Below are 18213 nucleotides of genomic sequence, written 5' to 3' on the forward strand. Positions count from 1 at the left end.
TGGTAAAATATAGTGTACATGTTGTTACTGATTTCCTTAGGTTGAACAGTGCAAATTCAGTGTGCAATGAAATGTCTCAAATTATTTAAAGAAAAAAATACTCTTAGCAATATTGTCACAGATTCCTAAAGTTTGGGGAAAAGAAGAATTTCAGTTTTTCCTCTGTACTATCTTCAGTGATTAACAGTGTTCCTATTTAAGTTTGTCTGAATATTTCCTTAAATATATTAATTTTTATAATCAGTAAGAAATATTCTCATAGTTGCTACTTAAGTATTTTTAAAAATAGCAAATCTAAAAGGAGAATACCTTCAGCATGTGTCATCTAAAATTCAGTGCAGATTATATTTGCAGTAAATTCACCATTTCGTTTCTTAGTGCCACTTGCACAATTTCTGGTCTACTTTTGCTGATATCAGAAGAGTTCCCAATGGTTTATCACTAGCACAGGAACTGGAAATATATGGCTAACATAAAATTGACTTGAGATAGTAAAGTTATTCATATAAATGTCAGGCTAGGTTTTGGTTTACATAAAAATATTGTTTATAAACCAAGATACATCACCATCACATAGGAAATGTTTTGATGGCAGTCTTCTGTGTTGGAAAAGTCACATTCTCACTGTTAGGGTGCCTTTAGCTTCATTACAACACTCTTCTCAAAGTGCAATTTTCATGTAATTTGTAAAACTCACATGACTTTGTCTGCTTTGTGAGCTGCATTTTTTGTCCATCTTTCCACCTCCTGATTGGAAAACATAAGACTAATATACCTGTGTCCTGTTCTGGCAGAAAATAAATCATGGTCTTGCTCATTTTCATGGGAGAATTAATCAGTATCCCATTGCATTATTACTTATTTCTTAAATTCCTAGGTGAGCCGCTCTGCCTGCTTAATGACTACACAATTAATATGTAAATTGTTACGGTCGCGAGAGGCCGCAGCAGCAGTGGATGTCAGAACGTGGCCTCCGGTACTAGATACAGGTGAGTACTAAGGCTAGGGGACCTCTGTGTCTTCTTCTATCATTGTATTTGTCAAGCACTCAGAGGTCTATCTGTCATGGGAGTAAGATACACACATTTTCTTTCTCTATTTTCACTAGACGATTTGCCAAAGAAGCGGCCTGCACAGATCTACAAACCTTCTAACCCTGAAACGCTTGCTTACCTTGACTTCAGTGTCTCCACAACTGGCATGCTAGCAGGGGTAAAGGTAGGGACTTCGTATTAAAGCTGGCATTCCTGCTATCATGCCTGGCTGGCAGGTGGTACATTGCTCCTGATTTGTAACTCCTCTTGATTTTTGGTAATAGAAATTGAATTGCTTCCTCCCTTGCAGTCATTACTTCATTCCATTAACATTAAATTAGTTCTTCTATACTCACTACGGTACTGTGTGTGGCAAGTTTAGCCCCTCTCTTCCTCCTTGGACTAAAATTTTATACTGATACCCCTGTGGATAGCCCACTAGCTTGTCTCCCTGAAGCATTCTTCAACTGACTCACCTATTATTTCCATTTTATGAAGGATATGAGACTCGGTGATCCTTTTTCTACTCGTTCCAGTGCCCATTCACTGTTTCCTCCTTACTGCAACTCAACTACTGGCCGTTGGTCTTCGATACTTTTTTTGTGCAATTAAGGGAACTGCTGATGTCTCTGGTATATTCACCTGGTACAATACTAGAGGAAGCAGCAAAAAATTCATTGATGGATTTGTTTGATAAGCTCAGGCATCTTGAGCTCTTTAAATCTTTATATTCTGCCATTTTCTCCAACCCTCTAGCCACAATTCATCAAAGTTGTTTTACCTAGCTGCTAGTTTACATATTATTCCAGTGTTGGTTTCACCAACACACAGGCAGAGGTAGAATCACTCTCTTATTCTTACCTGTTACTTCCTTACTCCTATCTGTTGCATATCCAAGGATTATGATTATTTCAGCAATCTCTGCCGATGTGTCACACTTATAGCCTACAGTGAATTCCTCATACTCTTTGGCATCATCCATCTATTTTCAGAAGCTGTCAGCATACTTCATAAACAAAGCAAGCATCATTTCCCCAGGTTTCAGATGGAGAATTTGAAGAACAGAGTGGTGAAGTGACCGGCCCGAGGCTGACTGCTGGTTAAATGGCTGAGCTGGCTGATGGTCACATATTGGACAGTCCTTGAAGATTCATCTAACTTTAAATAGCTACAATGCCTACAGATGTGGACTAGTCATTGGGCTCCTCAGTAATCAACAGAGAAGCAGAGACTTTTAGGGTGTAGTTTCTCTGACTTACCTGAAACACCTATTTTTGAATGGAGTGAATGTCCCATAAGTCTTCATTTCTTTTAAAGGCAGCCTTAAATGATTGTTTCAGATGCAGTCATCTGAGTCTATTAAATCAGGTCTGAATTCCACCTTATCAGACTTGTAGAAATGACTACTAACTGTGCAAAGCCAGTATCTGGAGAACTTCAAAGATAGTCAAAGGCAGGGCAAGTCGACGAACTGAATCTTTTCTTAATGTGGCTAAAGGGAAATCCAGATAAATCTGTCAAGGAATTCTTGATGACCTTCTGATACCTGGGTCACAAAGCCTCCAGATCACTGTCTCAGCCAGTTACCATCTACTAGATCATCACTAGTGATTAATTAATTATAAAAGGATCATAAGAGACCACAAGGCTTATATTCATAACTCAGTGGCGCTAAATTAAAAAAATGGCTAAACAACTTATGTGGCTTCTGAAAAGTTGATAAATGTTTTGTCATCACTTTGGATGTTGTAGATTCCACTTAAGTTTACTCTCAACTTTTTCAATAGCTTTCACCCAATATGGTGTAAAAAATCATGGAATAACACCAGTTCTGGACCTATAGAGTTCAGTTTAATCCTGTGTGAAAAAGTGGTTTTGATTCAGCTAGAGTAGAATTAATCTCTGCAAACTGCAGATGATCACTGTGTGGACACCTGTTTTGCGCTGGGCCTTTTGCATCACTTGGAACATGTCCAGCCTCATTTATGGTGCTCATTGGCAATGGAGAAAAAGTGACTTCTGGAGCTTTACGCCGCTGTTTACCTTAAAATCAAATAAATTTTACCTTCCAAGTCCCTGTTCCCCTCCATTGACTCTTAACAGTATATAAGGCAACTAGCTCAGTATGTGGCAGAGATCAAAGGTTAGATGAGTTAAATCCTATCCAGGCTGTATTTCTAACACACTGTTATTAACAGAGAGGACAAAGATTAAAAGATGTAATTCTGTTCCCACTGTAGTTAGGACTTCTAAGCCAGGATGGGTGAGTGTGGGAAACATCCTAAAACTGTAAAAAAAAATTAGAATAATTTCCTTTTGATCAGGTTTTTTGTTTCTACTTTCTGCTTGTTTTACCTCTGAGAGCTTTCTTACCAAGATTTGAAGAGCCTGTTTCTCAATTAGGAGCCTGGATAACGTGAAGACATTTTACAGAACCCTTACTAAGTTTTGGGGGGATCTTTACATGCAAAATCCTCTTCAATTTAAGAAGTGCATTGGCATTTTTTATTTATTGTATTAAGAAATATGTACTCAGAAATATGTTACTGATGATCAACAAAATACTTCAGACAGATCCTGCAGTCATTCATTCCTTTGTTTTTCCAGAAAGTTTAGCTTGTTATCATTAGCTTTGCATACAGACTGGAGCACATCTCTAAACCACTCACAGCTTTCTCCCTAAATCACTTCAAACTTATCATTCATTCTGTTTGCCCTCCCCTTTCACGGTTATTTGGATGCCCTCTTAAAGGAGAATTATGTTTTCTTAGATATAAATTACATGTGTGTTTACACTGAGCACAAAGTCAATATTTATTTGTTTTCTTTATTCTGTAACTGACTTGAGCACTTGGTGCAGTTGGGGAATGAGCCTTCTGAATGACATAGTTGATCATTTTAATTACTTTGCTGTTGTCTTTCAGATGTCTCATGCAGCCACTAGTGCCTTTTGTCGTTCTATTAAGCTGCAGTGTGAGCTTTATCCCTCCAGAGAAGTCGCTATCTGCTTGGACCCCTACTGTGGACTTGGGTTTGTCCTCTGGTGCCTCTGCAGGTGAGGTTTCTCCTCAACCTTTTGAAATACCATTTCCATTGTACTATAATACAACAAACAGATGATGTGAGTGGTAAAAGGATGGGAAGAACAGACAATACCTCTGGGACGTAGACAGTTGGAATTGCTGGAAGCTATACGGAGAGTGCTGTATGGAGAATATGCTTTCTTTGAGCGGGACACGGCTCTAGGTATTTAGACTTATGAGTGCAGAGCATCAACACAGCTGCTCATTGACCTCCTGCTGTTTTACTGCTGTCTCTGCAGAGTCTGGCTAGTTTTATTTGATGAAAGCAGTGCTCTACTAATACTACCTTGAGGAATTGTTTTCCTGGTGTCCTCTTTTTTATTCTCTAATCTGAAAGCACGAGTAGATAACCAGGGTCTTCCCCATTTGTGGGACTTACGGATGTGATTTTTGCGGAGACGTGGAAGTGTGTTTTCTTGCAGAAAGATACTTGAATGGCAGTAGCAAAGTTATCAGAGAAAAGCATTTCTAATGAAATATGAATCAGCTTTTTTTGTTAATAAGAATTTTAGAAATTTAACAATTCTGTCATTCTCTATACTCCAGGGAAGTTACGGTTCAGCACTGAAAGCAGTTCCATCATTTTTTTTTCTTTCTTTCTTTTTTTTTTTTTTGTTTGCTGATTTGATGCAGAGGCAAAGGGAAAGAGCTATGGGAGTGTTAATGGAGCACATATTGATGAAGACATCTCAGAGTCACAGTAGGCTGACATAGGAAGTTCTTTGGTGTTAGCAGTACTGCTATTTTTAGTTACTAAAATGAAGATAATCCAGGGCATTAAAAATACTCTGGATAAACTTTTTACCAATTTACTAAATACCTGAAGGAAGCATTGTTTGATAACAACTGCAACAATTTGTTTTCAGAAATTATTGTTTATTTAAAAGTGGGCTATTGGCCAGTTTTGTTGCCCTTTTAAAATATTTGTTACTAAATATTAAATGGGCCAAAGATTAACAGTATTACCTAATTCATTCTTGATCAGTCTTTCTTGATTTAAACTATATTTGCCCTAAAATTATTTCAGATTTTACATAGGGTTTAGAGATTTCTTTGTTTCGAAAAATCTTTTTTTTTCAACGTCTTATTTCCCCAAGACAAAAATAAAAATAGTTAGGCTGCAAAAAACCTCAGAAAACCTTTCAGAAATTTTGAGATTTTAATTGTATCAGTCTCTTTAAGTTAAATTTTTTAAATGTTGATTTTTTTAACTCATTGAATATTTTCCATATAGACTTCTGTGTTCCAGCATGCCCTGATGTCAACACTGTTAGGCCTTCTCTCTGCTGGGGGCTAAGCCAAATCTGCCATGGTGCATTCCGTGACACCAGGGAAGGACAGTAGAGCACCATAGAGGAGTTCAGCTAAGGAATGTATTACTGTATGGGATAATGTTGGGACATGGAGCATCAAAGAATAACTTCTATGCAACATCATGATAGAGCTGTAAAATACAGATAAATGTTGACCTGTCCAAAACCCAAGTAATTTGTGGTGCCCGTGACTCCTGAATACAGAAAGTTTTGTTTCTTCCAGAACCATATTTGCAACAAATAAGCATTTGCTGCCCTTAGGTCCTTCCCAATACTGATAGTATTCAGCCTTTTAGGAGGAGAAGATTGTTTATGACTGGCAAGTGAATAAGGCAGCGAGCCTTTGGGAGAAAGCAATCAAGGTCTGTGCCCCTCTGTAGCTTGTAGAAGGAATAGAAAATCTTATACCGTTTTCAAAGAAGAGAAAGGAAACGAGGGAGTTGAAGGAACTGAGATCAGGCCAGCAACACTCTAATCTTATGAACCGTCATGTCAATCTCTTCTTTGCCACTGATCTCCTGTTCCTATAAAACTAGAAAAACTGCAGGCTGCTTGAATTGCACCTGTCATTTAGAGAAAGCTGACATCAGATACAGCTTCATTAATTCCACTTACAAACTTAATTTCCATTTCATTACTATTTTAGAGCTGAGTATTATTTGATGTGATAGCAAAAAATACATCCTGGAGGTTATTAGGCTCTTACTCTTCGTAACTTAAAACTTTGCAACTTTGCATTTTGCTCTGTAGTTTAGCATACCAAAATCCTCCCCAACATTTTACAGCCCAGATTTTTACCTCAGAGGATTCTACTGTAAAGTTATGATTGTATGTCACCACTCCCATTAACTACATTAGTACTTCTAATGGCATATGGAAATGAAGTTAGATCTTCAATTTTTTATCATCTAGGGCATTTTGAGAGTTAAATAGGAACTCTTCGTTTTAGGTGCCCAGCAGGAAAAAAAAGCAACTTCCTGTGCTACGTGCAGTTAAAGTGACAAGTACATTTTAATCCCTTTATTAACTAGACCAAAGGAGGCATTGACTAAGGAGTGAAAGAAAAAACTAACCTTTTATCCCCATTGTAGGTGCTTAGACGTTGTGCTGGCCTGCTCCACTGTGGTGGCCCAGAATGCCCCATTCTGTGAGGTCAGAGCTACTTAGGAAAGCTGCTGGAGCATGGAGCCAGCCCTTTGGTAAGTTTGGAATATATTGCATAGTTTTGCAAAGTTTTTATTTTTAAAAAATTTATTATTTTATGGCCTAAAGGGTATAAAATAATAAAGAAAAGAAACCTTGCAAAGCAGAGCAATACATTTTAAAAAAATGGGATTTACCACGTTCCCTTTAAACTGGCTGCATGCTCCAGCAGGGTTTCCTTGGAACCTTTGTCATTGAACAGCACGTCCTGGGTGTGGTGGCAGTCATCAGACCCATGTGAGTTCACAAATCCCAAACTTCCTAATTTTAACAGGTTCTTACTAATCACTCAATAAAAGAATACATTATTTTTGTGTTTTTCTCTTTAATAATCTCATTTATCCATTCTGAGAGGGTGATCCTAGTATTCTGACTTAGAGTTGCATTACATTTTAAAATGTATTACATTCTTTAAAAGAAAAAAAAAAATTAAATGTCCTCCAATGTAAAAAAAATCAATACTAAATCCCATTGTTCAAAAATGCTTCCTGAAATGAAGATGTCCCTATCTTAATGCTGCTCACTGTGGGACAGAATAAAGCATACTGCAGTTCGTTAGTGCAGACTTACTTGATTGATAGTTGCCGAGTGATGCAATAGAGTAAGAATTTTCCCTCCATTTTAGCCCAGCTAAGCCAACCCATATTGCAGTTCTACTCCTACTACTGGAAGATAGAATTGTCCTTGCTGAAATTAAAATTAAGTACATCTATAATTTTAAACAAATTATATATATATATTCTCAGACACTGAGATTGTAATAGTGCAAGTCAGTAAGACTCAAGCTGATCCAGAGGAACTGAATTTTCTGGTCCATGTTGGCTATGTAATAAATAGTGTGAATGCTGTAAAATGGTCCTGGGAAGGCTTTCCACATAAGATGCAGTGACGTGGCTTTCTCCTGTCCTGCTCCTGCTGTCTCTGTTCCATAGCCACAAGCTGAAGTCCCCAGTGGTGCTGCTGGATAGTTTCTGCAGCAAGGGACTGCAAGGTTTCTTATTAACCGAACAGGTGGAACCATGCAAGAAGTAAGCAAGGAACTGAAGCATTAACATGAGAACTGCATTTTAGAAAACTTTAGTGTGCTAAGACTCATTAAATATTACTAGGTTTTTTAGCCTAACTTGAAGATATCTGGCAGGCATGAGCATTTCACCCAATTTCCAGCCCATTTATAGCAAATTAAAGGCAAGACTGCATAAAGAAGAGTAAATGACACATCAGGAAAGGATAATTCTGACATGGGAAGTGAAGGATATGAACATAACCATCTCTCATGTGTTTTGCAAAGTGCATAACTGGGGCAGGAGGAATGTAAAAGTGCATCTGCCCACACACTGCTGTGTGCCCATTTCCCGTGGAGTCTTTAGCCAGTGGCAATTTGTGAAAGAGACAGTTTGCATTTCTTCCACGTTACACTAGGTCTGTTAAACCTGCCTCAGGTCTACAAGGTTCAAGGGCAGCTGAAAGCCCTGAGTTACCTTGATAGCAAGTTCTGCAATGCACTGACAGACTAACTTGAGTGGTGCTCAAGTCTGAGCAATGGCTTATAAATACAAACTGTGCTGTAATGAACTGAGCTGGATGTGTTTAGCCTCTGCCTGCCTTAGGATGTCTCTAATGCCAATGCCAACAGAAATAACACTGCCGTCTGCATCCTCCAGCTAACCTCAGACTGTGTGTTGTCTATGCAGGGCAAGATGGCCATCTCTCTTTATTTTTTAATACTAAATAGAAACAGTGGCCAGAGTTTTAAAACTTGCTCACTTGCTTTAAGTATTTAGATGAAAAGACTTTGTGTTGAAATGGCTGAGAGCACTCCAAGTTCCACCAAGTGTATGATTCCCACTCCTGGTGCTGCCAGGTGATGTGTTTGTGCTCAGGAGCAGTCAACAACATGCTCCCCAATGAGAGTTACACATCAGTCCAGAAGTGCCCAGGAGCAGCCTGAAGCCATGTTAGAAAGATTCCCTTGTGAGGCTCAGATATTGCTGAAACAAGTCTCTGAAAGGAGGAGGTTAAAGCCTTCTGGAGACATGCCAGTAACAAAAAGTTCCAGTTAACCTCTGGCTCTCATTCTGGGCAGACAGCACTGTCCCAGCAGGTGGTGCAGGGACATCTGCTACAGGAACAAAATACTGGCATTTCAGTGTTGACCAAAGACTTACAGGTATCTGGTTGGGGTACCAACACCAGAGCTTGAGTTAAAGCAAAGTGCTGGGGTTATGGCACTGCTCTCACCAGCTCCCAGTACTCTGATGTGGAATCTGTAAAGACTGGACTTATTCTCAGCACTGGAAGCCTATCAAGATTTATGGGTGAGACCTTTTCCTTTCTGGGAAAATCTGTGTGCCCTACACAGTGATTTCCTATACATTAGTTAAACTTCTCTGTGAGATATCTCTGTCTCTCCAGTACTGATTGCTTATCTGCTTACCATGTGCAGTCATGCTGTTAGTGCACTGTATGCCAAGTGGGCATCTTTGGACTCTGCAGGTGGTGTGAGGTCCTTTACTTCTTCTCCAGAAGTCCCCTTTTTGTGCACATAGTGGGTCTCCAGCAGAACTGAAGACCTGATTTTGGCCCAAGTCCTATGAAGCCTAGGTCAGGCATATGCCCAAACACTCTCCTCTGTGGCCTGTACCATCCTTCCTACAAGCTCTGGTCCAGACGATTTTGAAGGTTTTTGCTCAGTCCTGTTCGGGTTCCCTCAGTATGCAGATTCTTTTCACAGATTTTGAATTATGAGCATGGCAACTCAATTATTTCGGGCTCTACGAAATAAATGCCCAATTCCCATACTTGTCCTGCATCACTAAATGCCAAATATCATCTGTAGAAATGCAGAAACTAAATGCATGTACTTACAAGGCTCAGCAGTACCTACCTGCCTCCTGCAGTTAAGTGGGAAAGCAGCGCATACCACTCAGAATTAAGGGCAGTGGCGGGTCAGTAGTCTGCCAGAATGCAATTGCAAATTGCAGTTGCCATTTGTCAGCATTTATTGCCCTGCTGAAATTTTTGGAACTCTAATAAAACCTCAGACTTTAATGTTAATGTGCCTCTGCACAATGTGGGGTAAATCTTCAATTCAGTGGAACAGTTAAGTGCCAAGATGTCCTTCCAGGCATCTGTGTATGCTGCCAAAACAGCCTGCCAGGGAGTGGAACCGGTGGTGTGATCAGATGGCACCGTCATACCAAAATGCATCCTGGTGCATTTAACTGGAGTATTCCTGTCCTTGGGCAGCCCTTGCTTAGTGCAGGCAGACAAGACTCTTCACTTACTGCCAAAATCCAAGGCTTTGTCCACCACATGAATATTTTTTTTCCCCCAGATTGCTTTTTAGCCCCTAAAGGAAGACGGCATTTCCAAAAGGTTATCTTCCACCTCAGCTACCCTGCGTTTCACTCTGCATCTCCATCCCAAAAGTCATTGTGACAAGATGATGCAGGGATGCTCTGTAGTCACTCTCCTTTTTTGTCTTCTTTTTTGCCTACTCCTTTTGCATTTTCTAAAAGTGGTGGAGACTGATAAATAGATGTCCAGGTCTGTCAGATAGTCTCTGCAGTTCTGCACTGTGTCTCCTCCTGTTATAAGACTTACATCAGGAGATGGAGTTACTTTTGTGACAACAGATTTGTACAGCAGTGGAAGAAACAATCTTGCTTCAGCTCCTTCCCAGTATTTGTATAACAATTCTTGCACCTACTCCAATATATCATGTATTGTTGCAATTTCAGAACAGTAATTTTAGCTTCTGCAATTTATATTTAAGCCCCCGACTTTTCCTAATATCCTGTCTCATCTCCCTGATGCCACAGTGTTCACCACGATTTTGTTGCTTCCAGTATGAGAATAGCAAAGCTGACAGCTTAATCATCTCTTGATGACTGTCATGTTTCAAGGTGAGATGGAACTATTTGTTCAGTGCCTCAGCTTCAGGATTAACTCTACCACATCTAGAACGTACCATACCTAGACGTACCTACCAAACGTCTCTACCATACCTAGAAGTACATGGAGGCAGCATTGACAGAACTTCCTATAGGTTTGGGACCATATCTAGCTTTATCCAGCATCTCCAAAGCAGCCTTCCACAACTGCAGTCTGTTGAAGTGCGTGGTCCTCTGCTTAGTTGTTGGCATCCGTACTAAGCAGACAACCTCTAACATCTCACAGTGATTTGAAACCACTGGCAGAGTAGAAATGTTTCAACCAGCCATACAAGAGAGTATCTTTTTTTTTCTCAGCTTCTCTCCACCAAAACACTGGTGACATACAGCTTCTCAGGGGTTAACATGGAAATAAAAAGTCTGCAAATTTGCAAGGATATGTGGCTACCAGGAATGTTTTGTTGCTTGGAGTGATTCACAAAACCTGTGTAATGTTTCTGAGATTGATTCAGGGAGGTGAGCCAAGTTATGACTGACATCATGGTGACCAGGTGCTGCATAAACCACTTCAGCTGTGGAACTGGCACATTCACACCAGAAATATGTCTTCGTAGTTCTTCTCCTAGCTCCACTAACTGCTCTAGCAAATCATATTATATGCATGGGTTATTAAACCACAGCTCGGTAGGCAAAGCCTGTGTTGGTCATCAAGCTCCCAGGCTTTCCCATCTTTCTGTAGGTTTATGTACTGTAGACAAGAGCAGCCCATGTCTGAGGAAACAGAAAGTTTCCTTCCTGCTAGATATTTCCTGTTGCTCCGCAGTTTAATTCTGAACTCCTCAGTATTTCTGAGGCATTAGAAAGCTCAGAAAAGGTACTAGCAACATCTTCATTTATTTCTGTCTAATCAGAGTAATGTTTTTAGTCAAAGTCTTACCATGAGTGTTTGTTACCCTCATTCTGGAGAAGATGGGTTTATTTTGCATCCAAATCCTCATGCTTTGCCGCATGGCTGTTGGTGGGAGGTTAAGAGCAAATACAAGTATCTTTCTTACTTGTTCAGCACAAGTTGATCAAGAGAGGGAAACAGTTCACCCCCACTCATTAGTGTTGCTGAGCCAGAAAAGATTTGTCTTTGGTGTACTTTTGTATTCCCAAATTTCACCATTTTGGACTATTTCCTGGTAAAATGCACTTGAAATCAATTTTCTGTTCTTGTACTGAAAGCAATGCAGCTTTTTCTTCCTTTTTTTACTATGGAGTTTGTGTGGGCATTTCTCAGTACAGGGATAAAGTTTGTTCTTCTGGTTTTGTTTTTATTTTGGGATGTTCTGCTCAGTTGAGTAAGTGGCACTTGAGGGATCTTAATGTGGTTCTGACTAATAATTCTCCCACATTTGACCCCCGGCAGTTTGTTTATTATTGGGCAGATTTTTTTTCTTCTGATATTGGTTGCATCAACTAGAGGAGTTCAGGGACAGGGAGAACGGTTTGATGCTGAATCTCTGTATACTGTAATCATACAGATTGGAGCCCCTCCCAGGTTCTTACTCGAGTGATTACAGCTTCCTGTTTGTAAGAATTACGTATTTACCAGACAGATCACACACCTTGATTGTTTGTGGGGCCCTAACCTTAAATTTGCGAAGAACTAAGACCTTTCGGTTTTCTCTGAAAAACTTAATAGAATTGGCTGAGAAAGTGAAGTAATATTTCTAGTAAAAACTGTTACTACTCTCTAGCTGGGTTTGATCTGTCGCTTGAGCTCAGGGCATACTCCATTCAGGCTTGGGTAAGTTTGCCAACATCTCTTTTCAAGTGTCTATGAAGCACATGCTCAGGGTTTGGTCATACTTTATTCTGATTCCATAAAAGCAACATAAAAGCATAATGCTTCATTTGACCGTTCTGTGCTATAGTCGTTATGTCAACCACATCCGAGAACACATCGCTCCGTGGCAAGTCACTGGTCATGAATCATCAAGAGTGGCGTAAATGTGGACAAGCAGTCAAAGATAAAATTTTTACTGTATGATGAATGAAATTATTCGAACTGTAGTTCGTACGTATTCCATGACATCCTCTGGCTCATACTCCAGCAGAGACCTAAGCTATTTGGATTATTAACTGCCATTGTGCCTGGACTTGTATACCTTTTATGCCTTTATCATACCAAGTAAAGACATCCAGGTCACACAAACCTTGTTCTAAATTGCACAGCTTTTGAAAGCACTCTCATCTGGGTTTGGGGGGAGTGCGGGCACTCACTCACCAAGGAGGGAAGCTGTGTGAGCAGCCCATCTTCAAGAATAGTAAAGGTGTGTATCTTCATCCTAATGTCAAATGTTACAGAGATGTTCATATTCCTGAAAATAAAGTTCCATTTCATGTCTTACCTCAGGCACTTGGATTTGAAAACCTCAGCTTTACTTTACCAAGCTGGCATTTCAAGTTTTCAAGTCACAAATTAATTTCTCTCATGTGCATCATAAATCTCTGAGGCTTTATGGTCCTTTCTCAGAACTGTGATTTGGGGGTTTTATGCTATGACCGTTCCAATTTGAAATATCTACAAATCACAAATTAAGATGTGAGGGGACTGTAAAACTGATGGTAAATCTGCCTGTCTGAGATGAGTGAACAACACAGGACCTATGGGAAATAAAGACATCAAATTGGGAATAATTTTTTTCCTTGGGGAGAATCTTGGTACCAGAGAAATTAGCTCTGTCATAATTGTTTCCTTCAGGGACCCTGATAAGTGTCTTTTCTCAGTACTTACGCTCACTGGGTATCCAATAAACAAGAGATGTAGTATATTTGGGTTTTAAAAGTTCATAAAACTTTCACAGAAGAAATTTAAAGCCACAAGGATTGTTAAATTGGGGCCAGATTTACTCCCTTGAAAATGATTGCAAACCTCTTGCTTGCCTCAGCAGGAGAGAGGTTATTTCCATGTTAAGCAATCAAGTACTCTTTTAATCAAGGTATCTTGAAATGGTAATTACTCAATCTTAATTATTTGTCAGCAACACATAATTTTTGTTGATATTATAATACTGTTTATTAGCACCATTAATAACCGAGCTATTTTGCTCTCTTTGGTATCTAACAGCAAAGTCCAGGGGCATTTTGAGTAAATGAGTATTTTAGGAGTATATTCTGTCTGCATTCCTCATGATTCCTCAGAGACCTGAAGGCATAGCAAAAAACAGAGTTAAACTTCATGTTAAACTACTGGACCTGTAGAGCACTGTAACATTATTACGTGGTTCATCCAGTGCTGTGATGAACTTTTTATTCTAGTACCCTATAGCTTGTAAACACCTGCGGCACAGGCGTTTAACGTGCGTTAATGAATCTTGTATCTTTACAGCGTTTATTCAGGACACCAGTCTATTTTGATTCCTCCTTCAGAACTGGAGACCAATCCCGCTTTGTGGCTTCTTGCCGTGAGTCAGTACAAAGTGAGAGACACGTTTTGTTCCTATTCGGTCATGGAGCTTTGTACTAAGGGACTCGGTTCGCAAACAGAGTCGCTGAAGGTGAGTAATTCTGCCATCCTGCACAACCTGTCGTCTGCATGGTGGTGTTTGAGAACCTTCCCTGCCATGAACAGCTGTGCTAAGTGTCTGCAGTGAGGAGAAAATCATCAGAGGACAAGGGCAGCTTCCACAGAACCCATGTTATTCTTTGCCAAAGGCTATATATGAATATCAGTCATTCTTTTTCAGATCACAAGGCTTTTAAACATCAAGGAAAGGCTTTTATTTACCTAAGCTTTCTGATCTGTGTTGCAGTCTGTGTTGATAGGCAAGTGTTGGAAAACAGAGGTGTAAACGTCCAAGAGGCCCAAGGAGTATTACATTGTATATTACGTTTTATGAATTCTCTCATTATATGAAGTACTAGTTTGGTTTTGGCCCCTGTAGTTAAATAATCACATACTTAAAAGTACTGTATTGTTTGAACTGGATTGTCCTCATTGGGGTGGGGGGGGGGAGATCTTCTTTTTTCCCCAAAAATTAAAAGCCAGGTTGCCAGTTACATTTCTGAAATCATCTAGATTTTTCACTATGCTACTGAAGTAAATTAGATCTTGGGATACTGATATTTATGATGTCTCCAGCCCTTACTGTCCTCGCTTAATAATTTCCTAATCAGTTTTTCCAAGGCTAGACACTGCTTCCTGTTTGCTATTATTCACTGGCTTTCTGAATTAATATTGGGAAACAGCATTTCCTCCCTTCAGAATTAGCATACCCATCTCTTCCTACATGCTAACATTGAGATGACAAGCAAGTATATCTGCTCTTCTCCAGCTATTAGACTATCATCTGGCCATCCAGCCTCCAGGAAAGATAGAAATTATACTGGCACCTTAGCCTCTATTCTGCTATTCCTCTTGAATCATAATACCTACATAATACACTTATGTACTACTAATTTTTTTTATTAAATCTGCCCATTTGTGGCCTTTGTTACATTTTAACTTCTTTTTAGGCAAGGGGACTGGACCTTTCACGTGTACGGACGTGTGTAGTAGTGGCTGAAGAAAGACCTCGGATAGCTCTTACTCAGTCATTTTCAAAATTATTTAAAGACCTTGGTCTCCATCCACGGGCTGTCAGCACATCACTTGGCTGTAGAGTTAACCTGGCAATATGTTTGCAGGTAAGATTTTTCACTCCTTAAGCTCAAAGTTGTTTTAAGAAAATGGTTTTCAGTAAGAAGCATTCATTATATTTCCTTTGGCTGCTCAGTTGTAGACATACTAAGAAAATGCATGTGGTACTTAATGTTCTTGCATATACAGGTAGTAAATTTCTGTTACTTTGTCAACTATTCATCCCTTTCATGTTGCAATCATAGCATTTATTCTGCCCATGAATACAGTAATTCAGAAAAGTGCATAGCACATGGTAGTGACAGAATGCATCCTCTGTACTCCAAAAATAGTATTTAGTCGTGTAATGTAGAATCCGGTTTCCAAGTTCTTACTTTAGAATGTTACAAAATGGATTCCTTCTGTTTATAAAATAATCCCAACCATTACTTAATTAACTAGATAGATATTTTCTGCACACAGTTTATTGCTTACAATGGAAAATTATTTTGCTACATCTCTTTCATTCTGTTCTGATCCACTAATCAGGAGAAAGTATCTAGGGGTAATATAGGATTTAACTTGCATTCTCCAGGAATCTTTATTGAGTCGTGATTTTAAGGACAGATGGAGCACTGTAGCTATCTGGTCTGAATTTCTGAATAGCCTCTGGGTTTTCACGCAATGATAACTACACCAAGCAAATAGTTTTAGGTTGATCTGCAGTATATTATTTTATCTTTGAGGACTTCGAGTGATGAAAGTTAACTTGCATTTTTGTAAGGTGTTCAATTTTTAATTGATTTTGCCTTATTTTTAGTTTAAATTTATCTGGCATTAGATTCAGCCATATTTTATTATATTTTTCTAATCTAGAATAAAGAATCTCATTTCTATCATGACTCTAATACACATCTTAGTCTTTGATAAATAGATAAAGAATCTTAAGACTTGCTTTCCTGATCTGTGTCTCATTTCTATGACTCCTGATCTCTTTCTGTTCTTCACATCTGATATCAGAACTTCACATATTATTCCTGTACTAATGCCGCAGGTGTCCTACTCAGATATAATATGACTTCTGACTTAATAATCTTTTTAAATAATACAAGAATCATCTTCTGCATTGGCAGCTGCATTGGCTGGGCGCTCCATATCCATTTGGTCACCTACCATGTCTCCAACCTCTTCAAAGTCACTGTCTCCCCAGTAGAACTTGTGTGTACTCTATATGGTGCATCCCACATTTCAAATCTGGCAGTTACCCCTAGTTTACATTAAAGGCTTTCTCATGCATGTAACGTGCATAATTGCTTAGGTGTGGAAACCAGAACAGATCTTCTCAGTGACACCACAAATAAGGCATTTGCTGTTCTTTTCCTGATTGTGAATGTGAAGATTTTTTATTTTATCAAAAAAATGTGACAAATACAGGTTATGGGTTCAGCACAGACCAATATGTCTGTGCATTATGCCTGCCTTAGCCTCTTGCCCTGTTCAACATCACTAAAGAATCCTGGCTTTCATCAGACCTTGGCTAAACATGACCTTGTAGTTCAGCATGTTACCACAATATGAACACAGGAGGTATGCCGCATCTCCAGTACTGCTTGCTTCCTCTCTCACTACCAGCAAAGTATCCCTTCAGCGTAGGGTGACTTTAATTATTACTATCAAACATATGACAAGGCAAAGCTGAGCAGGGTTAAAAGTAATTCTGTGTCCCAGAGGTAGAGTTCTTTAGTTTGACATTCTGTAATTGCTGCCATAAATATTCTCCAGAAATAAGAGTTGAAGAAAATCTCCTGTAGTCTCAAAAGCAGCACTTGAATCCTTCAAAACAGTTTTACCCTGATAAAACTTAATAAGTAGTCTTGTGAGAAAAATACATCTTGTAGGTTAGAAACATCTATGAACTCAAGCAGCATCTTCCCCCACATTTCTGTCATGGATTTGATACAAAAAGTACTGACTGAGGTTTTGAAATCTCTTTTACTGAACGTTTCTTTGCAAGAATACAGGCCGTTTTGTTTCTTTCTGCATATCTAGAGTCCTGGGTGATGACAAGGCAGAGAGAACAACTCAGAAAACATCTAGGATATCTTTAGGCACTTCCACCTGAGACAGCACAATGTGGATGGTACCAGTTTAGGCCAGTTAGCAGGTGCAGCTCAGTGTGCTTTCCCAGTCAGCAACCCAATCAAGCTTAAACACTTGGCTGGGAGGGGCACAGCAGGCAGCAAGGACACTACTTTCCCTCGAATAGAAAGGGAAAACAGAGGAGAAAGAGGTGAGCTGGTTACTTGGTAACAATAGTTTTCTAATTTGCTCCTGTATCTTTAGCCATTTTGAAGTGCCCATGGGAGGAGGGGAAGGAGAGAAATGATAGCATACCTTCATGGCCAACTGCTCTGACTTTCCCAACAGATCAGAATGGGGCCCAACAGCTCCACCCTGCAGCTGTGGTGGAGCTACTTCTGAAAAATAACTGAACTTCTCTGGCTTCTGGTCCATGGAGGGACCAGACATGAAGGATCCTGTAGATAACAAGGATATTTTAGCTGCAGAAGTTTGCTTGCCACTAATGAAAATCTCCGCTTCAGGTTTGCAGTGATCTCTGGACTGTTCATGGTGGCTGCTTCACTTACAAGATAAGTCATTTGTTCAGGACAAATAATAAAACCAGGGAATAACACTAAGCAGCAGTAAGCCAGGTTCAGTGCCCAAGTATGCCTCATTGGAAGTAATACTGTACTAGGTCTGCTGGGATGGAGTTAACTTTTCTCATAGCAGCCCATATAGAGCTGTGTTTTGGATTTGTGACTGAAACGGTGTTGACAGCACACCAGTGGTTTAGCTATTGCTGGGTTTAGCTATTGCTGAGCAGTGCTGCACAGCATCAAGGCTTTCCCCATTTCTCAGTCTGCCCACTGCACCACCACCCCACTGCCCACAACGGGTAGGCTGGGGGAGAGCAAGAGGCTGGGAGGAGACACAGCCGGGAAAGCTGTCCCAAGCTGATCTGGGGTATCCCATACCATACAATGTCATGCTCAGCATTAAAAAAGGGGGAGTTGG

The 18213-nt window shown here is 39.7% G+C and overlaps 1 protein-coding gene across 6 annotated transcripts in view; it reads left to right on the forward strand.

The window, feature by feature from the left end:
- The window catches only part of DIP2C (disco interacting protein 2 homolog C), a 336675-nt gene that overhangs the window by 280194 nt on the left and 38268 nt on the right, over nt 1-18213 (forward strand). For all 6 annotated transcript variants that reach the window (XM_069778160.1, XM_069778161.1, XM_069778163.1 and 3 more), the window contains 5 exons: nt 878-989; nt 1109-1218; nt 3959-4089; nt 13906-14074; nt 15033-15203. In XM_069778160.1, the coding sequence (XP_069634261.1) occupies nt 878-989; nt 1109-1218; nt 3959-4089; nt 13906-14074; nt 15033-15203 (693 nt within the window). The remainder of the gene's footprint in view (nt 1-877; nt 990-1108; nt 1219-3958; nt 4090-13905; nt 14075-15032; nt 15204-18213) is intronic.

The sequence above is a fragment of the Haliaeetus albicilla genome, chromosome 2 (assembly GCF_947461875.1).
Source record: "Haliaeetus albicilla chromosome 2, bHalAlb1.1, whole genome shotgun sequence".
Classification (NCBI taxonomy): domain Eukaryota; kingdom Metazoa; phylum Chordata; class Aves; order Accipitriformes; family Accipitridae; genus Haliaeetus; species Haliaeetus albicilla.